The sequence below is a fragment of the Benincasa hispida genome, chromosome 2 (genome assembly GCF_027475165.1).
Source record: "Benincasa hispida cultivar pf3 chromosome 2, pf3_genome.v1.1, whole genome shotgun sequence".
NCBI classification, from domain to species: Eukaryota; Viridiplantae; Streptophyta; class Magnoliopsida; order Cucurbitales; family Cucurbitaceae; genus Benincasa; species Benincasa hispida.
The window spans coordinates 13,935,902-13,962,984 of NC_143479.1; the positions used below are offsets into that span (position 1 = coordinate 13,935,902).

General features: G+C 36.3%; 1 protein-coding gene across 2 annotated transcripts; it reads right to left on the bottom strand.

Annotated features, from left to right (window-relative positions):
• Positions 1 to 105: 105 nt before the first annotated feature.
• On the bottom strand, positions 106 to 27,055 carry LOC120071111 (cytoplasmic dynein 2 light intermediate chain). 2 transcript variants are annotated; one of them, XM_039023170.2, is made up of 5 exons: positions 26,917 to 27,055; positions 6,882 to 7,054; positions 6,059 to 6,484; positions 3,228 to 3,416; positions 106 to 602 (listed from the first exon to the last, which is right to left on the bottom strand). In XM_039023170.2, exons 3-5 carry the CDS (start codon positions 6,308 to 6,310, stop codon positions 513 to 515), a joined length of 531 nt encoding a protein of 176 aa, XP_038879098.1. In that variant the 5' UTR covers positions 6,311 to 6,484; positions 6,882 to 7,054; positions 26,917 to 27,055; the 3' UTR covers positions 106 to 512. The 2 variants fall into 2 exon arrangements, with proteins under 2 accessions (XP_038879098.1, XP_038879099.1); XM_039023171.2 differs by lacking the exon at positions 26,917 to 27,055 and adding an exon at positions 24,740 to 25,516.
• Positions 27,056 to 27,083: the final 28 nt, after the last annotated feature.

The window sequence follows — 27,083 nt, forward strand, 5'->3', positions numbered from 1 at the left end:
TAAATCAAAATCAAAATTGCCAAACCCAAAATCGCTCAACCGAATGACTTTGCGATGTTGGGTTTGGCAATTTATTTATCAAAATCTCCAATCAGGAGGTCAAAGAATTCAAATTTCTCCTTCGAGGTTCAACTAAATAAATAAATTTGAATGACTTCGAGGTTTACCCAGAGATAGATATTATAATAGGACGATCACAACTGGTTTCTGCCGCCAAACCCCTTGTTTATGGAATTGCATAAACTATCCACCACCATCCAGGCTTTTCCACCACCAATTCGCAATTCAGTCACAATTTATTACCTACTTTCTCTATCCTGACTCATCGCTACCTGATAATCCTCTACATAAAATATCAAACAGGAGACCTACATGATCAATATCATATCAGACATAAAAACAAGATAATTTCTAAATGTCTTCCTAACCATCCTTCAAAGCACAGCCCCAAACACCAGTTGAGGTGAGCCTGAAATTCTCCAAACCTTATGGAGACTCTTCAGTCTCTGAAGTCACTTGGAAGTGGAACCATGCCTTACACTTTCTTCAGCCCGAGTAAGTGCATCTGACAGTACATCAATTGTCCAATCCTTTAAATCTTCCTGCATGAAACGATTACCAAAGCAAGTACTTATAAAAAGTTATCTGTTAGGCCGCCGCCTCCGATTATATATCAATACAAGAGGGGTATAAAGGTCATGACTGGAAAAGCAAGTAATTAGTTACGTTGGAGTGAGGGAGTTCATTGAGAATGTTTGGTGCGGGGACCATTAATAGTGTTCTGAAGAGTATTAGTAGAGTTGTTATTTCCTTTTGAAAAAACAAAGGAGTTCCCTCATCTTTTGTCCAGAAGCACTCAATCAAAGTGTGTCATATGACAATTTTTTTAAAAATAAATTAAAATTTAAAATTTTATTTTTACCATGTAAGAAAAGAGAAGTTTGTGATTAGGTACAACCTAGACTACACCCAACCATTGCCTTTTCCTTTTTATCATTTTTATGTTATTACTTTGTTTAGTATGACTTCTACTCGAGAGTGGGAGGAGTACGATTTTATTCCCTCAAGGCAAACTATTATCATAACAATCGCAATACTATTGTCATATCAATACACTGAGAAAGTTTCCTTACATTATCGTTACGTGGTCAACCTGCCCCCAAGCCACATACGGACAAACTTCCACGGGTCTATAAGGTTAGGTAGGATAGTTTTGTCCTTCATATCTTCTTATGATAAACAATAAAACACTAAAGGGTTGTTTGAGGCGTTGAGTTGAGATAGGATGTCTGGAGTTCATATGTCTGGCGAGTTTATATATCTGTGTTTGGGGTGTAGAGTTATTTGGTCTGAGTTCATGTTGTGTTTGGGGTGCAGAGTTGAGTTTATATGCATGAGTATCTGATAGTTTTTTGAACTCATAATGATTACTATTTTTGTTTTGAAACATTTTTATTCAATAATTCTACTCATCCTTATTTGAATAAAATATGGATTGCAATTTTTTTCTTTTAATTTTTGAAACATTTCTTTCTTTCTTTCTTTTGTGGGCAATGAACAACAATTAACCCATTACATTTCTTGTAGAAATATGGTTAAATAAAATGAGAAACTAAAGCGAAATAAAAACTTTGATTCTAGCTAATTTTTCTCCATGAATTTCATTATCATCTTCTTCTTTTTCTTTTTCTTCCTATTGTTGCTTTATATTTTTACTATGACATGGATTTTTTAATTAAATCTCCCCCATTATCGTAACAACCAATGGAATGTCACCACATTTCTTCAACAGTTTCACTTTCATTTCCTTTAAATTTGGAGGATCATCAGAGAACAAATCTCTATTTTTCACTAATTCTTGCTGGAAAATGTTCTAGGAAACTTTTTTTCATTTTATGGTTTTTTTTTTGTTATATGTTACATACTTTTCAACTACATACATACTTTTCGTCTAAATATTCTTAACACTCATTTGATATGCGAATTCATTACGTACAAATATTGCAGTTAATGTAGACAAAATAATATTTTTTATATAATCAACAACCCTACAACATATTTTAATAGTCATCAGTCTTATAGTAGTCGAAAGTGGTTATCAAAGTTGATCATCGAAGATGATTTTTGTTGGAGTTTGTAGTCAGAGGTGGTTGTCGGATCCTTAAGTTGGTCATATGAAGGTGTATTGGAGTTGGTTGTCGAAGTCTGTCATTGGAGGTGGTTTTTGAATTCCGGAGTTGGTCGGGCAAAAATGGTCATGAAGTTGATCATCGAAGATGATTTTCACTGAAAATTGTAGTCGGAGGTGATTGTCGGAGCCGAAGTTAGTCGCATGAAGGTGGTATTAGAGTTGGTTGTCAGAGGTTGTCGTCAAAGGTGGTTGTCGAAGCCTCGAGTTGAACGTCGGAGTTGCTCGCTCAAACGTGATCATCAAAGGTGATTTTTATCGGAGTTTGTAGTCGGAAGTGGTTGTCAAAGCCTATGAAGGTGGTTATCGGAGTTGGTCGTTGGAGTTTGTTGTCGAAACCAATTGTTTGTCGGAATCGGTAGCGTGAAGGTGGTCGTCGGAGTTAGGTCACCAGAGGTGGTTGTCGAAGGCTAGAATTGGTTGTTAGAGTTGGTCGCGCGAAGGTTGTTGGAGCTCAAAGTTGGTTGCCAGAGCTATCATTGGAGGTGGTTGTCGGAGTTCGAATTTCGTTGTCGAAATTGTCATCAGAGGTGGTTGTCGGAGCCCGAGTTGATCGTCAAAGCCCGGAGTTGATCGTCAAAGCCCGGAGTTGGTCGTCGGAGTTGTCATCGAAGGTAGTTGTCAGAGTCCGGAGTTAGTTCTCGGAATGTGACAGTGGCTATGGGTGGAGCCATTGAAAACATGGGAAGAAGAGAGAGTTGGGGTGAGTTGGGTGAGTTGGTAAAATATACCAACTCAACTCCGCCAACATTTAAAGTTGATGGACCAAATAATGAGTTGGTATATTATACCAACTCAACTCAACTCATGTTGGTGAGCCAAACACCCTCTTAAAATTTTGAATAGCAACTGCAGTATTTGAAAATGTACCCACATATTTGATAGAAACTAGGAAGTTTCAACGACGTAGATCAAGCAAATCAGTAACTAGGATGGGAACGGGAAGCACATTACCATCACTTAGGATGGAATAAAAGATGAGAAATATGTACGCTTTCACATCAATTTCCATATCAGATCAGTGATACAATAGCCTTACCATGTGTAAAGGTTCTCCAGTTCTAATTCTTGCATTTGGACGAGCAAGCTTGGATTCAAATGGAGTTCTTGGTCGAACATCTCGAATTTCCTCCCACTCCTCACGACTAAGCATCCTCACAGTTCCTTGACCTGGGGGAGCATTCTTTATTTTGCGCTCTATCAGCTCTTCAGATCTTGACTCATCATACTGAAAAAAAAGCACAGGTACACATTTTTTGGATAAGAACACATTAAAAGGGATAAATAAGATTTGCTAGAAATAAACCTAACCCCCAATGGGGACTGAACTTAATACATCCAGTACATGATAAAATAAGATCATAATTTCATTAAAAGGGCTGACAAATTTCCTAAAAACATTGCCACATTAATTGAATGAGACAGGATATGTCCTACAAGATTCTTACGAGCGCAGGCAAACCGGTGGCATTAATAAACTAGAAAATAAAGCCAACCGACCACATCCACTAAAATATCCTTTTAATTGGTTCTTTTATTTTGAGATTCTCAACTTCCCCATTGGCTATATAAATAATTGTTTGCAGGCGGCATACGTTAACACTTAACCTCCATATCAGTGACAAAATGAGGAAAGACAACTACTCATCACACTAAAATCTAAACACTAATCATTTCAATTTCATGTTTCAAGGCTAAGGAAGAACAAATAAAATTCCAATGTCAAAAGAGAGACAGAGGGACATGAGCCACACGGCCAAGACAATCAAGGAGTACATTGGACATAGGAAAAGATTGAAGTCAATCACCATGGGTTGACCTTGACCTAGTGGACAATAAGAGCCAAGAAGTATTAAAGGGCCCAGAAGAAATGGATTCAAGCCTTAGCTTCCTTGATAACCAATGTAGACTTAGGCGGCTGTCTCGTAAGAATAGTTAAGGTGCGCACAAGCTGTTAATTTTATCCTAAACTTAGAAAGTTGTGTCCATTTTAACCCTAAACTTTCAGTTTCTTCAAATTGAACCCCAAACTACATAGGTGTTAAAATGTAGACCCTTTGTTAACTTTTCGTTTGAATCACCTATTTAATCACGTGATGTATAATTTTCTCATTTTTTTCTAATTCACATTGCACACGAATCGGATCCCTACTTGTTAATCACTTTTTTTTTTTCTTTTTACTTGTTTGCCCTTTTCTCTATTCTCAATACTCTGAAAAACAAAGTCTTTGGAAATTTCAAGCTTGGTGGTGTTTTCAACATTGACACTACAAAAGTCTTGCTCAAGAAGATGAACATCAATGATCAAACCAATCTGAGACCAAACCAAGGGTTCTCTTGAACATGGTTGAATTATCCGAAAATGAAATTGATGATCAATGAAAGTTGAAAAGCCGAATGCAGTTTGGGTTTTTGAAGAGAAGTAATGGGAAGGCAAAGAAACAACATAGGGGTTGGGTTAAGAAATTGCCGCCTGAAATTAAGAGAAGAGTTGAGGAAAAATCTTGAACATGTGAGGAACCCAAAGAAGGAAGAAAGACTTCCCATGGAAACATTTAGTGGTTGAAAGGGGGGATCCAGAGTTCCAATGCCTCACAGTGAGAAATAGAAGATCCTCCCATGGAAGCAGCAACTTAAAATTTCAAATTTAGAAAGCAAATTATCAAACTTTAAGGGGGCATTTGAGGTAAGAAGTTGGTTATTATAGTCATAGATTATTTTTGTTGGGTTATAATTTTTGTGTAAGGTGTAGATTATTTTAGTTTGGGTTATAATAGTATGTGTTTGAGGTGTAAATTATTTTAGTTTGGGAAGGAAATAGTAAACGCTGTAGCAAATAACAAAAAAAATGATGAATGCAAAATAGTAAAAATTGTAGCAAATAGAAAATACTATAGCAAATTAAGGTTTTGAAATAATGTTGGCTGTAGCTAATTAGGGACTACAAAATAGTATTTATTATAGCAAGAGATGGTTATTATAGTCTTAGGATAGTCCTTGCCCCAAACATCCCCTAAGAGTCAAAACAAATCAGACCTAGGTCGAACTGAAATTTCAGATGAAGACAATCAGAACAGAAAGAATAGAGACTGAAATATCCATCTAGAAAATAAACAGTCAGTGCTAGAAATTTTTTATCCAGGTTTTCCCCTCCAAGAATCATTTTCTCACAGAAATCTGCTTCTTTCACCACAGAAAACAGGCGAAATGAAACTCAAAATCACAAAGTTCGATTATAGTTGATTGCATTTTTCTCGCTCCAGATCTTCCATTTTTAAAATCATAGTGTCTCGGTTTGGGAGAGATTGAAAAAATAGAATTTAAAAAAAATAAATAAAAACCCACTTCTCCAACAAGTTTCTTTCCTTTCCTGCAAACTCAACCCATGTACAAATGTATAATGAAGAAAAAAAGGGTTAATCACGTGATTTTAATGGTAGTTCAAACAATGAATAACAAAAGGTTTACATTGCAACACTTATGTAAGCTTGGGTCTACTTTGATGAAATTGGAAGTTCAAGGTTAAAATCGATATAATCTACTAAGTTTAAGGGCCATTACTGATTTTTATAAATTTAAAACAAAATAATATTTTAAAAAATAAAAATAGAAAACATCTTGAAATCCACGAATTAATTGCACATCATATATGATATATCCAACTCTGTCCCCACACCTACGCTAGAGTTCAATGATTCCACTGGGTTGGAGAATCTCAACCAAGGGAGGGAAAAAAAAGTATTATCACTGAGATTTCTATACATGTCCTAAACTACTACACACAAAAGTCATGATATTTCAGTATACTCAATAAAATAATCAAATAAGAGAAATGGAGGAAACAGAACCAAGTTGAGGAGTAGCGCATACCATCATAAGGAGTTTAGCAAAGAGAGCAACTCCAACAGCAGTGAGAATCATAGGCATAGAGGCAGTGTCAAGGAAAGATTTTGATTCAGGAACGTCCACAATGAACTGATCCTTCTTCGTACTTTTCTTCCTCTTCCTAAATTTCTCCAACTCTGTGATCTTTCCCTTTAGAACCTCTGATGGACCTTCACGTTGCTGAAGGAGATGCATCTGTCTCCGAAGTACACGTAGTCCATGCCCAAATCCTGTCATGCCTATTGGAATCTATTTCTCTTTTTATTTCTCTCTTAGCAAATCGCTTCAATTCCCAAATGAGAGTTTCTCAAGTAGACCACAAATGTATTGTATTTGTAATCTTGTATGGTCTGTAAATTTGTTGGTGCCCTCACAGTTGAAGTTGGTGAAATGAGAATGATCCGCTTGTTTCTTGAAATCCAAAAAGATTCATGTAAGTCATTTTGTTCTTGTATAACAACTACAAGCTTGAGCAAATAAGGAAAATTATTTTTTTCATCTTTTAAATTAAAATTGACATATAAATCTCTCAAATTCAAAAAACAGCTTTGAATCATCCTTCAGATCAGAATTCTACTCTCTGTTTTTGTTTTTTCTTTAATTCAGATCAGAATTCTGTTAGGACACTGTCGGAAACAGAAAAACCTGTCACCTTATCCAGAATGTACTCTAAAAGAAAATGCTCCACAATTTTAAGATTTGAAATTAAGGACATATTTTTAAGTATTTCCACCACCCCAATCCAGCATAATGATAACAAACCATATTATCAAGCATTCACTAAACTATTAGTGTGGAAGTTACAAACCTTGCTCAGCAATCGAGATTTGCCTTTAGAAATCCAGTAATCTTGCTTACAATTGATAACGGGAAGGCGTGGTGTGGATCTCTGTCTGGTGAATTGGTAATTGTTATACCCTACCAACGTTCTCGTAATCGAATTTGTGCAGCCGCATGCTAAGGCCGGCAACAGGTGTGTACCTAACACAGACAAGGAGTCGATGAAATCAGCTGAAATTAGGATTAGTTTGCCCATTCTGATCATTATGATTTAGGATTTGAACGCTATGATACCAATTTGATGTAGTCTAAATGCTAAAGGGAGAGAAATCTCCAAGAATCAAATCAAGAGTCTTTTTATTAATGAGAATGTGACCTAATACAAGGAGGGTCTCTCTATTTATAGAAAATTACAAGAGTCCCAAAAGGATGACTAAAAGAGATTAAAACTAACTTGGCAATTAAAATGTAATTAATCAAGGATTAATCAAGATTAAGTTGATTTTACCAAAATATTCCTATTCTATTACATCAGTTGTCCAGCAAGCTCAAGAGTGTCTTGGCATGCTTTAGGTGAGTATTTAGACCTTGGAACCCTTTTTGGAATAGATTAATGCTGGAATTAGATTCTAATTTCTTAATTATGGGTTATGTGTAGATTGGTATCACCGTGCTAAGTTTGGAAGCAATTTCGTAGCAAGCCACTCATTGGGTAAGTTGTTGGAGTCCTTAAAATGAAGTTATATTTTGAAATAAGACCCTAAAGGTTGAAGTTATTCATTGTGGCTCATGATTTAGGATTTGATTAAAGATTTCTTCTAGGCTAAGGGTGATTGTTGCTGTGATAACAATTTTGAGCTTAATTTGAGGTAAGTGATTTACTACCGCTTTGCCCTTGAACCTGAGTTGGTGTTAAGATTGTGATTGTGCTGAAAGTGTGATTCTATTTTGATGGGTTGAATTGCTATAACTTGCTATTGTTGGACTGTTGAAGGTGTTCTGGAAACCTGTGTTTATGTTACGAAAAATATGATTTTATGTGAAGGTTTTGCTATCTTTGATTGATGAATGAACTATTGAGACTATTCTGGAAACTCATGAGATATGTTACTATGATTTTTATATTATGTTGTGGCTTGATATGAACTTGGATGATGTATGTTGTATGTAGACTGATGGTGGTTGTTAGCACCCCTATGGACTGTGTTCATCCCTTGAGTATGTTTCGGCGTCCTTATGGGATCACCACGTACGATTATGTTATTGTGTCTCTTCGGAGTCACTTCTTATGAAAGTGTGCCTTCGGGTTTGCCTCTTATGCCTATACCTATGCCTATGTCGGGATGCACACCTTTGTTTTGATAGAGATACTAAACTGTACACCTAGTGGGCCCAATAGTGGTTCATTTACTGGGTATTTTTTTATACTCACTCTTTTATCTATATTTTTTTTAGGTAAAGGAAAGGACAAAACGGCGAATGTTGTGATCGGGCTTTGGGACTTGACAATGTTTCCACATATGTTTTTCTTATGTTTGCAAATTTTAACTTTGTAATTAAACCTTTAAATTCTTTGAATATTTCCTTCGGTGTTTTTTAATTTATTTTAAATTAAGGTTAAGGGTACCCCAAATAGAGACTTTATTTTTTTATTATTAGGTTTTATAATAAAAAATTATTTCATTCTTTTGAATTTAGTCAAACTTTGTGAAAATATTGTTTTGAGATTTTTGCATGCATATAGCAACGGTCCGATTCTCATTCTAGAAAGTTGGGTCGTTACAACCCATCCCCGGAAAGCTAACGTCCCGACGGCTATCTGGCAGTACTTCACTCGGCCACACCTAGTTAGAACTCTCTGCCAGTTTCCCTTCGAAATGTCAACAACCAGCTCTGATACCATTGTTAGTTACTTAAGCACCCGTCTCAAAAGCTAGTTATTGGGATGGGAGAGCCAAGCCACTTAAGTACCACATTGGTCATCCCACTCTAGCAATTATGCATTTTTCCCGCTCTGTTAACGAAAGTATTGATTGAAAGTATAAAAAGTATTGAAAGTTTTGTTTCAATGGAAGTCTATTTGAATATTTTGTTCCATTGAAAGTTTATTTGAAAGTTTTGTTTTCATTGAAGGTCTATTTGATGGAAAGATTTTAGTTTTGAATGTTTTTATTGATAGATTTTGGCTTTGAAAGCACTATTTGTAACAAAGTTTAAAGGAAAGTTTTACAAGGATCTGTTTCTTTGTTTATAAACGTTTTGAAAGAAATGAACTTCAAAGGTTGATGTGAGAATTGTTTATTGAGCATTTTTGTACTTGGTTTTGCTTTTCCAAAATATTTCAAATGAAGGATCAATTGACAATTATGAAAGAAGTCAAGTTTGGTATTCTGGCACGAGACATCAAAAGACGTTTCTTTAGGATTTGATAGTTTCTTAAAAATCATTTATATTAATTTGTTTCTGATGAATTATGTAAGTGATATGGTTTCAAATTATTTTGTTTTCTGCATTAGTGTTAATAGTTGTATTGAAAAATATGGACTCACTTAATTATTAATCCTCTAGTCTATAATTTATTTTTTCCTTCATGGTTCACCGACAAAGAAACTAAAATGAAAAGGTGAAAATCTCCAATAATAAAATCAAAATCTTTATTATGAATCAAAAAGTTGTTAATACAAGAAGACAATCTCTCTATTTATAGAGAATTGGAAAGCAAACTAGTCCTAATTCTAATTAATCAAAGAAACTAATCCTACTCCTAATTAGTCAAAGAAACTAATCCTAATCCTAATAACCCAAGGAAACTAATCCTAATTCTAATCAATCATGGAAACTAATCCCAATCCTAATCAATTAAGGATTTGACCATAACACCCTAACTTATCCTAATCCTACTACATCATTCTTATCCCTCCCAAAAACAACTCGTCTTCGAGTTTTAAAACGAAAATGAAGATAAAAATAAAAAAGTAAGCCACTCAAATGGACACATCTCTGAACATTGGGCACCAATAACAACCAATTTTCACGAGTCATGACAATATATCAAATATTTGATTCTTGAAAGGGAAAATTATTTCATTAATACTATCATCAATGAACCCAAGAATTAAGTTGTTTAAAGAATCCTTTGTTGTTAAAATATATGCAGACTCCTCAAGGAATTAAGGAAAAAGATTTTCAATTTTCTTCGAATTAGGTTGCCCATGAGTATCTTTTTCTTCTACACTTAAAGAATTCACATCCTCCCAATATTTCCTCTCATATAACCTTGATCTTGGTTGTTCTTGAATGATTCTTGATAAATCTTGGACATCTTTAGCATGTCATAGGTGTTGTTGATTCTCTTGTTGTCTTTCTTTGTGGCCAAAGCTAGTTTCTGCTCTGTTGATTATTTCCTTTATTGTGAAATTTTATATTGTACTTATTGTATTATATTTGCTATATTTTATTCTTTCCTTATTTGTAATTGGGTATTTCTTCTATTTAAGAAACTCTTTCCTCCTAAGATTAATAAGAGAAAAGAATAATGGATTTTTAGCATGGTATCAGAGCAACAAAATATTTGAAACCTTAAATACCCCCCAAAAAAAACCCTATTTTTTTCTTTTTGAAACCCTAGAAAAAACCCAATCTTCTGCCGACCGGTTGCCGCTGTCCGTCAGCTATAATTTTCCTAGTTGCTGGTTCGTTTAAGCCTTTGTGTTGTTTTTGTTGCTAATGCTAATGCTAATGTTGTTGCTGGTTCGTTTAACCCTATTTTCTTTTCTTTTTGAAACCCTAGAAAAAAAACCCTCTAATGCTAATGTTGTTGACTCCAACCCGTTTAACAAAGAACAAATTGATCAAATTTTGAAGCTGCTACAGACCAATTCATCATCTGGTAATCCTAGTGTTTCCTTGGCACAATCAGGTACTTGTCTTCAAGCTTTCTCTTGCCTTAATTCATCTCCATGGATTATAGACTCTGGAGCTTCTGATCATATGACCAGTTCCTCTTGCTTATTTAAATCATATTCTCCTGTATATTGCAATGAAAAAATTTGCATTGCCGATGGCAGCTTCACCTCTATTGCAGGAAAAAGAACTATTCCTTTGACTACAAAACTTATATTACGTTTTGTCCTTCATGTTCCAAAATTAGCCTGTAACTTGTTGTCTGTTAGTAAACTCTCTAAGGATGCTAACTGTCGTGTTATCTTTTGTGAAACTCATTATATCTTTCAGGATCAGGAATTGGGGGGGACGATTGGACATGCTAGGATGATTGATGGTCTCTATTACTTTGATGAAGTTTCTGCTAGTCATAAAAAAGTTAAAGGCTTGAGTAGTGTTTGTTCTCTTTCTGTTAAAGAAACTATCATGCTTTGGCATCGTAGATTAGGGCATCCAAATTTCTTTTATTTAAAGTATCTATTTCCCGATTTATTTAAAGGATTTGATTGTTCAATTTTTCAATGTGAAAGTTGCATTTTTGCCAAACATCATCGATCCAACTATTTGCCTAAACCGTACAAGGCTTCATCACCTTTTTCCTTAATTCAGACTGAAGTTTGGGTCTATCTAAAGTCTTAACTCATAGTGGTAAGCGTTGGTTTGTTACCTTTATAGATGACCACACTCTTTAACTTGGCTTTATTTGTTAACAAAAAATTCAGAGGTAAAAGAGGTTTTTGTTCGGTTTTACAATATGATAGAGACTCAATTTCAAACTAAAGTTTGAATTCTTCACTCTAATAACGGCACAAATTATTTCAATGAACAATTAACCAATTTTTTGCCAGAAAAGGGCATTTTTCATCAAGCTACGTATCGTGACACGCATCAGCAGAATGGCATCGTTGAGCGAAAGAATAGACACTTACTTGAAGTTGCTCGTGCCCTTATGTTCTATATGAATGTTCCAAAATATTTGTGGGGTGATGTCGTTCTTACAGTTGCATATCTGATCAATCGAATGCCGTCTAAGGTTTTGAATTTTAAAACTCCTCTTAATCACTTCAATGAATTTTTTTCCTAATAACCGGCTGTCTTCTAATTTACCAATTAAATTGTTTGGGTGTACTGCTTATGTCCACACTTCTCCTCTTTCTCGAACTAAGCTTGATCCTCGAACCACTAAATGCATTTTTGTAGGCTATGTTTCTCATAAGAAAGCTTACAAATGTTTTGATCCTTTGACCCACAAGTATTTTGAGAGTATGGATGTGTTTTTTTTGGAAAATCAATCTTTTTTTTGCCCAAATTTTCTTCAAGGGGAGATATGAGATATCTAACCTTGAAGATAATTTTTGGGATACTTTATCTCTCCCAAACATCAGTGGTCCTGCCATTATGAGCTCTAGTCCTTCGATACCAAGTATGGAGAGTTCTTCTTCAGAGGGAGAAACACTACAAAATGACTCTACAAGTCGAAATCCTAAACTTCAGGTTTATACTAGAAGAAACTTGACTCAAAGAGTCCGAGATCAGACAATTGACTTATCACAGGACCAATCAAATACTCCGATGAATGATCCTGAAGATCCAGGTATTAGACACTCTACTCCTATTTCTCCTAGTTCTTCATCTCCTTCTAATCCTTTACCTGATGTCTCTGATCTTGATATTCCAATTGTCCATAGGAAAGGTACTCGTAAATGCACCAAATATCCCATTGAAAACTATCTTTCTTATCATAGATTGTCCGACTGTCATAAAGCCTTCACATCCAAAATAACCAACCTATTTGTTCCAAGGAATATACAGAAAGCCCTAAATGATTTGAATTGAAAATTAGCAGTGATGGAAGAGTTCAATGCATTGAAACAAAATTGCAAATGGGACATAATCGAACTACCAAAAGATAAGAAGACGGCGGGATACAAATGGGTGTTCACTGTAAAATGTAAAGCTGATGGTAGTATTGAAAGGTACGATTGGTTGTCAAGGGGTTCACTCAGACCTATGGCATTGATTATCAAGAAACATTTGCTCCAGTAGCTAAAATTAATTCTAATAGAATCTTGTTATCTGTGGCAGTTAATTTTGATTGGCCTCTTTATCAACTTGATGTGAAGAATGTCTTTCTCAATGGGGATCTTGAAGAAGAGGTTTTTATGGACTTGCCACCTGGTTTTGAGGTGGATCTCAGGATTAACAAAGTGTGCAAGTTAAAGAAATCATTATATGGGCTTAAACAATCTCCCAGAGCATGGTTTGAATGGATTGGAAAGGCAGTCACAAGCTATGGATTTAGTCAAAGTTAAGTTGATCATACTATGTTCTATAAACATACTGGAAATGGTAAGTTGGTCGTTTTGATAGTGTATGTTGATGATATCATTCTTATAGGTAATGATGAGACATGACTAAATATCTTGAAGAAAAACCTTGCTAATGATTTTCAAATCAAGGACCTAGGAACCTTAAAGTATTTCCTAGGAATGGAGTTTGCCAGATCTAAAAATGGCATTCTTGTCAACCAGAGGAAGTATATGCTTGACCTACTGAATGAGACAGGTTTACTTGGTTGCAAGATAGCAGAAACTCCTATTGAGCAAAATTTAAAATTGGTTGCTGCAACTGAAAAAGAAGTAAAGGAAAAGGAAAAGTACCAGAGAGGCTTGTAGGGAGACTCATATACCTCTCTCACACACGTCCTGGCATTGCTTTCGCAGTTAGTGTAGTAAGTCAGTTCATGCATGCTCCCGGGTCAACTCACTTTGAAGCAGTTTATAGAATTTTGAGATATTTGAAAGGTACTCCAAGAAAAGGTATATTATTCACGAAGCATGACCACCTAAGCATTTAGGTTTACACTGATGCTAATTGGGCAGGAAGCACGACTAATAGAAGATCTACTTCGGGGTATTGCTCTTATGTTGGAGGAAATCTGGTTACTTGGCGAAGTAAAAAACAAAGTGTGGTTGCAAGAAGTAGTGCTGAAGCAGAATTTAGGGCATTAGCCCATGGTATTTGTGAGGGCATGTGGATAAGAAGACTATTGGAAGAATTGAATTTCTCTCAGACAATGCCGATACGCATCTATTGTGATAACAAGTCAGCAATTTCTATTGCCTACAATCCAGTCCTTCATGATAGGACCAAACATATTGAAGTTGATAAACACTTCATAAAGGAAAAGATTAATACAGGAATAATATGCATTCCCTTTCTCCCGACAATAGAGCAAATTGCAAATGTGTTAACCAAAGGTCTTCCAAAGTGGCAATTCAACAAGTTGATTGACAAGCTGGCTATGAATGATAACTTCCAACCAGCTTGAGGGGGAGTGTTGATTATTTCCTTTATTGTGAAATTTTATATTGTACTTATTGTATTATATTTGCTATATTTTATTCTTTCCTTATTTGTAATTATTTTATTCTTTCCTTATTTGTAATTGGGTATTTCTTCTATTTAAGAAACCCTTTCCTCCCAAGATTAATAAGAGAAAAGAATAATGGTTTTTTAGCATGCTCTATTCTCTTGCAGTGGAGGTAATTATGGTTGGTTGTGTGGCTCAATTAATTGATTTGACCAAATGGACATATTCTTTGTAGTGGCTTCATCTTCTTCAACACCTCCATCGTTGATTTCATCCATCAATAATTCCTCATATCTAGTTCGAATTGAACAACTTCCGTGTTAGTCCCATCGATTTTTTCTTCTTCCAACTTAAGCTCCTCTTCGATCTTTCTACCTTTCTTATTCAACTCATCTTCAATTGATTTTTTCTTTTCTTCTCCTCCCTTCATTTTTTGCACTATTTCAGAGCCCATTTGGATGAGTTCTTGATCATCTTGAGACCATATGTGATTCTTGAAAACCTTAATGTTTAGGTGGTCATGCTTTGTGAATAATTATGCTTTTCTTGAATTTTTCCAAAAAGAACCCGAATTTCATTCATTCTCTTTTGAAAATCCTCTTGATAGATTTTTTTATTTCAATATTTATGTTTTTTTGAAAATGTTTCAACCTCTGAATTTGTGTTGGAATGATTCAGGGGTGTTCTTTAAAGTTGGTGATAATAATTTCTTTCTTTCTTTTTTTTTTTAAAAGAAAAAAGAAACAAGTCTCTTCATTAAGAAAATGAATAGACATTACAACAAGAGAGGAACAACATGAAGATACAAGTCAAAACAAAGCAAAACACACGGATCAGTGAGTGCATCCAGACATCTCAACTAGGTTGACACCCTTTTAGCACTCTCATCACATCCAAAAGGGAACAAACCAATAACAAAATCCTAAAAACGACTTAGGACCCAAACTAAACCAGAGGATTACAATGAAAATTGAAGATTAGCCCAAAAATAAAATCTGAATACAAACAGCATAAATTCTAGACGCATCCAACTACGTAAAATGAAGATGGAAAGATAAAGACAAAACAAATGCGATCTAACTAAGGTTGAAGTCTTGAATGTAGAAAACTTCTGGGGAATGTAAGAAGAGCCCGGTGATGATGGAGTAAAACGAGCCGAGTCAATCTAACCATGATGAGCCTGCAAACATTAAACAAGTCTGATAATCTCGGGTGGAAGAGTGGCGAGTAGACAAGGGCAGCAGCTTAGAAATCCGGGTTTATGAAGGACTTTTCAATTAATGCATATATTTTGAGTTAAATAGTCTTTAAAGGTCTTTACCTGGGAACACCATGAGGATGCATTCAGTTTAGTTGTCTCGAAACAAGAAAACCAAGGAGTCACTTTATTGTGAAAAATTCTTTGGTTTCTTTCAAACCATAAGTCTGTAAGCAAGGCCTTCGCAGCATTAGTCCAAAGGAGTTTTGGTGTCGGCTTCAGCTTAGGCCCCACTAGCACTTGTAACACATTTTCTTTAAAAACTTTTCCAAACACCGAGCTGGTATTAAAATAATCAAAAACCTTCTACCAGCAGTTTCTAGCATACTTGCAGTCGAAGAAGAGGTGCTATGAATCCTCCCAATCGACTTTACAAAGGGCACACCTATTAGGGGAAAGACAATGAGTAGGCAATTTCTTTTGCAAGACTGAGGAACAATTAAGGAGCCCGAACAACATGATCCAAATCCTGATATTAACCCTTCGTGGGCTTTTGGTTTTCCTTATAGCTTTCATCAAATATTTCTCTAGAGGGGAGGCCAATGATAAGTGTGTAACAGGGGATTTAACCGAGAAAGATCCGTTAGATTCAAGCAACCAAGAGCGCTTGTCAAGGATTTCCCTCACTGATATCTTATAAATGATGCCCCAACAAGTTTTGAAAGTCCATGAACTCTTCCTCTTTTAGAGATCTTCGGAAATTAATGGACCAAGAGGAGGTGGAGGGATCCCAATGCTCCATGACCGAGCCATTGGGAAGAAATGCTATTCTATATAGTTTCGGGAAAATTACCTATAATGGAGTATTATCTGACCAAGGATCAGACCCGAATGCAATTCTGCTCCCATTTCCAAGTTTATAAACTGCCAAAGCTTCTACCTTTAGCCAAGATCTTGAAATACTTATCCATGAGCTGCGAAGGTTGAGACTTACTTTTCCAGAGGTATGCCAATCGAACATGTCTCTTCTATGGATACTCTTTACTACTTTACTCCAAAGAGTATTTTCATTGTGTAATAGCCGCCATCCCCATTTGGCTAGGAAAGCCAGATTTCTTGCTCTTAGTCCACCAAGGCCAAGCCCTCCATCCTCTTGTGCCTTAGTGACAAGCTCCCATTTTACTAAGTGATTGATCTTCCCTCCTTTGTGACCTTCCCAGAAAAAATTCTTCATGGTTCTTTCCATAATACCGAGCACTTTTTCTGGCAACAAAAACAAGGATAAGTAGTAGGTAGGTAAGTTTGAATGAACGGACTTACATAGAGTGGCCTTCCCTCCTCTAGATAAGTTAAATCTTCTCCATTTATCTAGCTTTCCTTGCAGCTTGTCAATTACCGGTTGCCAAAATGACACATTTTTGGGATATCCTCCCAATGGTAAACCAAGATACATCAACGGTAAATGCTTCACTTTACAATTAAGTTGTGCCGCTACTGAAAGCATCTTGTTCTCCTCTATATTGATCCCACAAATTGCAGATTTTTCCCAATTCACCTTTTGGCTGGAACACCATTCAAAGATCTCGATAGTTCTTAAATTTTCAATCATTTCATCACCATATTTGCAAAATAACAAGGTGTCGCCAACGAACTGAATAATGGATATATGCACCTTATCTTTCCCCACAAGAAAGCCTTCATATTTCCCTTTTTCGTGCAGCCTTGCAATCAGCCCACTTAGAACCTCGCTGACTAATAGGAATAGAAAAGGAGAAAATGGATCTCCTTGTCTAATGCCTCTTGTAGTCTTAATTCTACCTCTAGGCCTTCCACTAATAAAAATAGAGAATTTTGGGTTAGAAACACAACCCCTCATCCAAGAAATCCAACGAGGATCAAAATTTTTTCCTTGTAGAACTTTCTCCAAAAGGCCCATTCTACTCCATCAAATGCCTTTTCTAGATCAAGTTTTAAAACCTAGCCTTTTCTCTTCTTGGCTCTATACTCTTCTACGGGTTCGTTGGCAATGAGAATAGGGTCAAGGATTTGTCTTCCTTTAACAAATGCACTTTGTGTAGAAGCTATTATGCTTGGCATGGTTACTTTGATTCTTTCGGTGAGGACTTTTGCTACTATCTTGTAAGTGTGGTTAAGCTAATGAGCCTAAAGTCTTTAACCATCACTATATCCACTTTTTTTTAATTAAACAAATAAAATTCTCCTTAACACAAGAATTAAGCTTTCCATTACCATAAAATTCTTTAAAAAGCTTCGTGAAACTATCTTTTAATAATTCCCAAAATTTAAGGATGAATTCTGAAGTGTAACCATCTGGACCGGGGGCTTTATTCATTCCCAAAGACATTACTGCTTTTCTAATTTCTGGTTGTGTAAATCTGGCTACAAGTTGACAGTTCTGCTCTCTTGATACTTTTGCCCATTGCAGGTTGGTAGGGATTGACCTTACTCCATCAGCCTTGGAATAAAGGGATGTATAGAAGCCTACAATCAGGTCTTCAATTTCTCTAAATGATTTGGCTGGGATGCCCTGGTCGTTGATCAATTTTGAGATCAAACTTTTCCTTTTTTTGCTGCTAGAAACCTATGAAAGAATGAAGTATTTTTGTCACCCAAGCTTAACCAATTCAGCTTGCTTTTTTGTAGGAGGTTTCTTTCTTCCACTTGGTAAAGATGTATTAAATCTGCTTTTAGTGCCAATCTGATGCTTTGTTCCTGCTCATCAATATTTGTGTTTCCCCCTACAATTTCTCGTCTTTCAATTTCTTTCAACAAAAACTCTTCCTTGCTTTTCCTTTTTGTATCTGAATCTGAATGCCATTTTTTCAAAGCGCTTTTCAATTTTCTTAACTTATCCAAAATAGCATAGCCAGCCCAACCTTGCTGACTGTTTGCCTCTAAATTTCTTTCAATCAAACGGGCAACATTCTTTTACATTTAACCAATTATTGCAAAATCGAAATGGGGCTAGACCCCATTCGAATGTTCCTGCTTCAAATAGTAGGGGAAAGTTATCAGATAGAATTCTAGCTTGTCTAACCACTCTTGAATTGTCGAAGACCTCCTCCCAATTGTTTGATATGAAGAATCGATCAATAAGGGATCGTGAAACTAACATACCTTCTCTTGACCAAGTGAATCTTCCATTAGAAAGGGGAATTTTCAGCAAATTTGTATCTTTGATGAATTTGTTGAATTTTCTCATTCCTCTAGTCATTCTTCCAATAGGGAATCGTTCTTGAATTCGGTGGGTCATGTTAAAGTCTCCTCAAATGCACCATGGCTCTACATAGTGACTAGCTAATGAAGATAATTTTGCCAGAAACCTATTTCTTTCTCTATAATCCGTAGGGCCGTAAATATTTGTTATCTAGTACACCTTTTTGCAAATAGACAAGCATTTGACTGATAAGGACATTTCCCCTTTAATGACCTCTAACACTGAGATCTTCCCCTCGTCCCACATGGTTAAGATACCTCCTGATCTGCCTATTGCTTCTATGTGAAACCATCCTACCTCCTTTGAACTCCATATACTTTTGATGAATGCCCTATCAAATGTAGCTCTCCTTGTTTCTTAAATTAACACTAGATCCGGATTTAATTTCTTCAAAAAACTTCTAATGGTCACTCTTTTTATCTTGTCTCCTAGTCCTCTTATATTCCATGAAGCTATCTTCATCGAGGCCGCGCTGCTAGCTTGGTAGAAAATCCTAAGCCACTGTCTTTCCAACACGAACTTGATCATCCAAGTATGATTTCACAATTTTCCAATAAGGAATGCAGAATCTGGGGTATGTCTTTTTTATTGAGGGGACGGAATGAGAAGAGTTCAGAATTAATCATCGTGGGTGCTGCCTCTAAATTGAATAGTTGAACCAATTCCTTGCCATATTCATCCAAATCGTTGGAATTCTCTTGTGTTTCTTCTACCTCCAAGTTCTCAAACTCTTCATTGCTTGCACTTACAATAGAATCTGTATCATAATCTTGCTATTTCTGACTTGACTTGGGTGAAGAACGGCTTGGAAAACCTCGCACGAAAGATAAATTTGAGCCTAATATTTTAAGGTCTAAAAGAGTAAAGGAACATTATTGCAAATTGGAGTTTTCTAACCTATTTGTGAACATGTCGGGGATGTGAACTTTAGAACAACATTCTTCGAGGCGATCGAAGTTTGTGATTGTTATCCATGAGTTAAAGAAGGAGGTCTTCTTCTTAGCAAAGTGTTTGGGAAATGGCTTCGGCCAATGTGCTTGTTTTTTGGAGCCTAAGGTTAGATTGTTCGCGAAGCCTTTCATTTTTAACTTCATTGGGGAGGGACTTTTCTTCAGTTGGAGAGTATCAGCTTCTTGATGACCTTGAGAGAAGACGGAATTGAGAGTATTAACTTCCACCTTCTTAATGTAGGAGATGGCGGCTTCAGATTTGGAATTAGAAATGCCATTTTGTGTTGGCTTCGAGGCAACTTTTGATATGGATTCAATGATTGGGGAATGAAGGGTGTCAGGTACAGCTGTGTTTTCATGAATTTTGGCCTTTTGGACTTCCTTCGCAGAGCGGTCAACGGGTAAAATTTGAAAAGGCCTGTTCACACTAATACCAGTAACGACCCTTGGGCTTTCTTTTGAAATTTGAGGCACCTTCGAATTCACTTTCCGCATTAATACAGTATCTTTGTTCACACTTAACCAGATTGGGCTTCTGATGGGAAGAACTTCCATTTGCGAGTGGGAAATGATTGCAGAGGATTCTTGAGACTAAACTCTGGCGGCTTCTTCAACGAGCTCTATTTCAACTCAATCTTTTGATTTTTCTTCGAACATGGTGCAAAAGGATTCCTTGAGAAGTTATAGGGGTTACAGGGATCTGCTAGGAATGCCCAGCCTTGATTCAACTCATCTACAGCTATTTCTTCGTCCTTCATAACTCGATTCAATCGAACTAAGTCGATTGGGTTAGCAAAATCTTTAACATACAGTGCTCCTTTGACCTTATTGGGGTGTTCTAGTGGCTCTATGTCTCCAAAATTCAAGAATATGTTACCTCTATTCTCTTCTGCAACTTCTATAGTAGATGGCACAAAACCACATAGATTTCTTTTAACTTGAATTTTAGCTTCCGTAACATTTATAAAATTCAAGGTTTCAATTCCAATAGCTTCTAATCCTCCAAAGTAGGCCCCAATAGCTTCAAACGTTTGCCTACTCCAGTAATCTAATGGTAAATTTTTTATCAAGATCTAACCTCCATATCCCTTTACCACATTCGGTCGACCGTGGACTTGTTCGCCTGCATCCGGCCACCGATCTCACTCCCTCGGTCCTTATTGTCGGTTCCGGCCGCCGGTTCCCTTAGGCTTCTCCCTCCCTGAAATCCTAGCCATCCACCTCTGCCTGTTTCATTCAAACTCCAAGCATCTTCGAACTTTTCCAGCCACTGGAGCCTATCTCTTCAAACGTCGCAGTCAACCCTTTTAGCATCCATCGGTTTCCATCTGACAGTACCCTTTATCGTCTCCAATTACCATCCATTTTCTTTCCTTCGTCCGATCATCCATTTTCTTCCAATCATTCTCACTCGCCAACCCCTGTTTTCCCTTCCCTCTTCCCCACCTAAGCTTTGTCCTCTGCCGTTATTTCTTCCGCCTCCCTCTTCCCAGCTATCCTTTGCCCTCTACCGTCATTTTTTATCTGTCCATCCTTCCAACCACCTCAAATTATCAGAGATATCTCATTCTTCTATCTTCCCCCACTCAACAATTCAACTCCCGCTCCAGTTTTTTGTCATGGAAATAGAAAGTTGTAAAATTGATGGTTATTTCTTTTGCATCTAGTTTGATTCTGGGTTGTTTTTATGTGGAAGATCTGGAATTTCAAAACTTTCGTTTTATCCGATTCTCACCTAAGTTGGTTCATAGATTCAATTTCAAAACTACTTCAAGCTTTAGTTAATAGCTTTTTCTTGAAAAATAATCGAGATAATTGCGGTGCAACAAGACTTTCGAAATTTAGAAGTTCATCCAGTTGGATTTTGAGATGTGTTGTTTAGGCAGCGACAGAAGTTTTGATAGGCCACCAATACTAATTCAATATCAAAGAAGAAAGGGTAGGGGTAAAAATGGTAAGGAAGGAAAGGATGGCAATGTTTTCGTTGAGAAAGAGGGGACCACTTCTGTGAGGGGACCATCTTAGTTAGTTAGAGAAAGGAGAAGACGTATAAGAAGGGAGTAAGAGGGGCTGTTTTAGGGGGGAATTTTGGTTAGGAAGAAAGAGGTTGGGCAAGGTTCTTCTCTCGACTAGTGGGGGAGAATCATAGTAATTTTCCTTTTCCTCTGTTTTGTCATTGTAATAGGTGTTGAATTCAATAAAACTTCATTTCCAAATTGATATTCTATCAAGGTTGTTCCTATATTCACGTTCCTTTGGGAGCTTCAAAGCAAGGTTGGTGTTATTTTGTGGGAATGCTCAAGGATTTTATGGAGAAAAGGGAGGCTAGTCCTTTGATCAATGTTACAAAAGTTCTGCAACTGAACAAAGAAGTTTCTAAGTCTCCCACAATTGAGGAACATAGCTCAAGCTCTATATTTAAATGACTCGACAACTCAAACAACTTGAATTACCCAACCCAAAATATAAGGGGTTGGGTTGGGTTGAAAACTTTATTTTGGTTTTTTGGGTTGCCAACCCAAGTCCAAAAAATACCCCTCAACCCAACCCAACTCAACCCATGTACACCTCTAGCTCAGCGAATAGTGGGAGGAAAATCTCATTGTCCTCTATTCCAGACACATCAACACAGAGTGAGTTCTTAATTAAAAAGACGAGCCAAACATAGTGTCACACCCCCTCCCGTGCGTATATCTTAAGCCTGGAAGGAGATGTGAAGATGACAGATACCACCATTTTATGATATCTACTATCCACTCACTCCTGTATACTAGATAATTCTTATAACATAGATGTGTCTAGTTCAAAGTTAATATGATTGATTACAACTATCTATACTAAGTAGGTTTACAAACATATTTGAGATTCTTTCTGAAGCCTAATGATGTTCTATTATAGATCCAGGGTTTTGCTCTGCTAGAGTGACAGATCCTAATCTCAAGTGGCACTTCCTGAACATCCTCTCACTCTACTTGGGAGGGAAAAACAAAACATTGGAAAACGTGAGCTAGAAACTCAGTGAGTGGTAAGGCTTTTAGGAAACTAAGTTTTTCTTTTAGTAATTTGTTTTGAAATAATTTCACAAGCAACAATCATAAACAATGTTAAGAAATAAGACATAACCATCCCAGCCTGGAAGCTGAGATAATACTGGCATGATCATGTGTTTTTCAAGTTGTCTAGTCCAATCTAAGACAAAAGTGTGAAGAAACAATCCCAGTACCCAATATAGCCCACCGAATGTGCACATGTTGACATAATCCCGTTAGACGTGCTCGAGACACGCTAACATTTATCCATGGTACAATTCTAGTTTCCAAACAAATCCTTATGAGCATGCGCAAAGGCAAGCCATTCACGTAAAATAATGGAAAATCAATAACTTAAATCCATAAAATCAATAAGGTACCTACACTACTTTAGAAATGGGTGATAGTAGTCATTTCAAGTTTTGCTTCATGGCTTTTGGAGCATCAATCAAGGGGTGGAAGTATTGTAGACCTTCTCAGTATATGATGCTCTCTTAAAGAATTGATAGGTTAGGGTGTAAGACAATCCTCCACAAGGATAGTCTTTGAAGACTTGTTCATCGTAAAAAAATGTCGAGATGTTTGAAATTGACATGGTTGTGTTGTTGCTTGGGGATTCAAACAGCTTCTAGGATGTAGAGATTGGCTAATTTAACTTTCAATGAGTCTTCCTCATTGCATAGTGCTTCAAAAGTTCTCTCTATATCCCTCTAAGTTATATGATCATCATGAGCAAAAAAAAGCATTTCTAAGTTCAGATATTTTTCTCTCTCCTAAATCTAATTGAGGGAATTATTGGTTTTTCAATCCAGTTATTAAACAAAATTCCTTCAACCCAAATTCTACTATATGGCCATTAAAGTCGAATGCTAGTCGGCTTCTTTGTATAGCATTGTCTTTTTACTAAGTAGTTGAGGAATTGGTTGGGAATTTTGGCCATTTTAATATTAAGTGTCCAAATGGGACATTTAAAACTTGAAGAAAAATTGTTTCATCTAATTTTGTTCCACCTCTATACTGAAGTAGATAGTAACTCTTAAGTTTATGTTCTCATTTTCCATAATCAATTCATGTTTCACCTATTGAAATGATATATTTAACAATATGTCAGAAACTAAAATTTGAATAACACCAACAACTAGAAACATAACTATCAACAAACTCATTATCTATTATCTATTATCTATTATCTATTATCTATTGATAGACAGTGATAGTTGTCTACCACAGATAGACAGTGATAGAAGTCTACTGTCTATCGCACAATAGACAGTGATAAAACACTATAACTGTTTATCCCATATTGACAGCAATGGTAGTCTATCACTGTGTATCGCTGATAAACATTGATATAATGCTATATATTACTTATATTCAGCCAGCATAGTGAAAAAAAAGTTAGAGTACAAGTACCAAATACTAGAAAAAGAGTAAAGCAATAACAATAATATTATATAACAAGTATATTTCAGAAACCATCACAATAATTAAGTACCAAAAACTAGAAAAATAGTCCAACAATAACAATAACATTATAGAACAAGTATACTTCAGCAATTACCACTATTAATGTCTCTCCCAGATAAATTCACACTTTCAAAAATTGAAAATAATAAAATACTATCACTAACATAGAGTGCAAAGCATTAACAAAATCACTATCTACCAACAACAATCAATAATTACTTTGATAAACATAGATAGATATCTAACAGTGTCTATCTACTTATAGACGGTGATAGAACACTATACTATTATACTGTCTATCAATAGATAGAGTCAGATAGTGTTTGTGTCTATCTTTGATGGTTCTATCAATGTTAGATGGTTCTATTAGCATTGTTTAGTGGTTCTATCACTTTCTATCCAAAAAAAAATATAGAGTGCAAACCATTAATGCTATCTACCAACAACAATCAATAATCAACACAATTAAAAAATTAGAAGCACATAGTGGGTGAACTTCTATCACTTTGGTAGACACAGATAAATGTCTATTTGTATCTATCTATTAATAGACAATGATAGTCTTAGACAAGTATTTGTGTCTATCTTTGATGGTTTTATTAACAATGTTTAGTGGTTCTATCACTATCTATTTGTGATAGACAGTGATATAACACTATCACTCTCTATCACAACTACTTTGGTTTTACCTTCTTCTTCTCTTCGGATTTTATTTTGTTTTCTTTTGCTTTATGATTCAACTTTCATTATTTTCTTTCCTTTTCCTTTGCTTGTTGATGCAACCAGTTCAGCCTGTAACTTGGCCTCCTTCGTGTAGGCATGAGCATTGAATATCTCTATTATGAGACCCACGCGATCCAATACAGGTTTATCCCATGCCCGCTTCAGATTCCTTTGCTGAATACCAGAAAGAATGGCATCACAAAAATAGCATCAACTTCACTTTCGACTCTGCCGCATTCAAATGGCATTTGATGGTATCCACAGTCCCTGGTCCAAAATATGTATCAGCGTGGGCCACTCTTGCAGAAGGATTTTGAACTACGACGTGAGAGGGTATGTCCTTGTCGAAGAAATCAATATGAAAATACCCATCTCGTTGTTCTTCTAGAGAATTTGCAAGACACAAAGCCTCATTTAACTTTGCTTGCAGAAATGCATTAGGACGAAGACGAGGTTGAACCACGAAGAGTTTCGGCGGAGCTATTGGGTCTCTATTGAAAAGGGAAACAACGTCGTAGCTACCTTCCTTCTGTTTGGATAAGTGGGAGAATGGCGAAGAGAGAATTCAAATCCAAGGAGCCAACAGCCTAGAATGAGAGAATTAGATGGTAGTAGATAGCTTGTTGAGGCTGAACAAACAATGGATACGTAATGGGCGAGAGGCTTGACGCGAGGTTGCGATACAGAGATGATTCTCAACATTTGGAAGAATTAGTCGTACGATCTCCTTTCACCAGTATCCACATCCTCCATGTTGCTAAGTTGCTCGGCCCAGAGTTTCCTTTGTGCTCGCCTAGAGCGATGTTCCAAAACTATTCAATCGTACATTTCCTTTGCTTGTTGATGATTCAGCTTTGACCACTTTTTGTTTTTTTGTTTATCATCTAGATACATAAAAATAGGTTTAATAAGGTTTAATAAGTTTGATTAAATGAAGGAGTTAATGAAATGAAAAGAAAATAGAAGGATTATAACCTTGAAGAGCTTAGTTGATGATAGATTGTAACTTCAGTTCAATGGATTGCAAGAATTAACAAGCATCAACAGCAGCGACGACAGAGGAAGAAGAAGAAGAAGAAGAAGTAGCACCAACGGAAGAAGAAGATGAAGCAACGAAAGAAGAAGTCAGTGATCGAAGAGATAGAATGCGATAGATGGTGACCATATACAGTTTAATGAAGAAGAAGAAGTCATTGCTGTTGGAAGAAGACATGGGAAAGCGTGGGTCGTGAGCGTGGGTGTTGGGCGGGTTGGATGGGTAAGCCGATTAATTGTGGGTGGGTCATGTGGATTGGAAACTGACTAATCGTGGGCGGGTCATGTGGATTGGGCACTGACTAATCGTGGGCGGGTCACGTGGATGGGCACGGTTTTTGTGTGGGCTGGGGATTTTTTTGGTATTTCACTACCATGGGCTTCTTTCAATTGAGCAAAACTTTCTTTTATTTTATCGTTTTAAAAACACCGCATTATTAGGTTAAAAAATATTTTTAATCCCTAAACTTTTATGGAAATAATAATCTAATATTTGAACTTTAGTTTATAATGATTTAATTTCTATAACAATTTAATCTTTAAATTTTAATAAATAATTTATAATTAAAAATATTACTAAAATTTAATATTATTCATATAGTAGATTTTTTAAAAAAGGAATTCATAAAAGTAGTATTTAAAAAGGAAGTAATGTGTGTGTTAATTTTGGTAGAGATATGGGAACGGGGAAGGCCTGCCTCTATTTCATTCACCGTCCCTACAAATTTTCCAGCAGGGAATAGAGGGGGATTCCCCATGGAAAAAATTTCCAACTTTGTTTTTTAACCATTTTTTTATTTGATTTCAATTAAATATTTTTGTACATATATTGATCATTTTAATATATATATATGTATATATATATACACACACAGATAGGAGCGACAAGCAATCCAATTATTGTGTAGAAATAAGAAGAAAAAGGCAGAGAAAAATAAGCATTTAATTTCAATTAACAAGTTTCACAACATTACTTTTACTCACAAGCAACACCTATAGGCATTAAGCTAAAGAAACAATGAAATCACCAACACTGCCTTGATGGAAAATGAACATACATTGCCCTAAAGTGAAGAAATGAGAAGGAAAAAAGAAGATCCGGACGTACCTGTAGCTGACGACGGCGGCCGACGCCAAGCTTGGAAGCCGGCCGGACGCCGACGACGACAACAACCTGTAGCTGACAACGACGGCGACCAACAGAGAACTACCTATAGTTGACGATGACGGCGACCGGCGGGGCGCTGAGCTTGGACGAAAAAGAGTGAGGCCGAC

Excerpts from the sequence above, each read along its gene's own strand:
- LOC120071111 (XM_039023170.2), bottom strand. The coding sequence starts at position 6,310 with ATGACAGGATTTGGGCATGGACTACGTGTACTTCGGAGACAGATGCAT. Across the intron at positions 3,417-6,058 it reads TTGCTAAACTCCTTATGATG|TATGATGAGTCAAGATCTGA; the intron begins GTATGCGCTACT and ends CTTTTTTTTCAG. Across the intron at positions 603-3,227 it reads CTGGAGAACCTTTACACATG|GAAGATTTAAAGGATTGGAC; the intron begins GTAAGGCTATTG and ends CGTTTCATGCAG.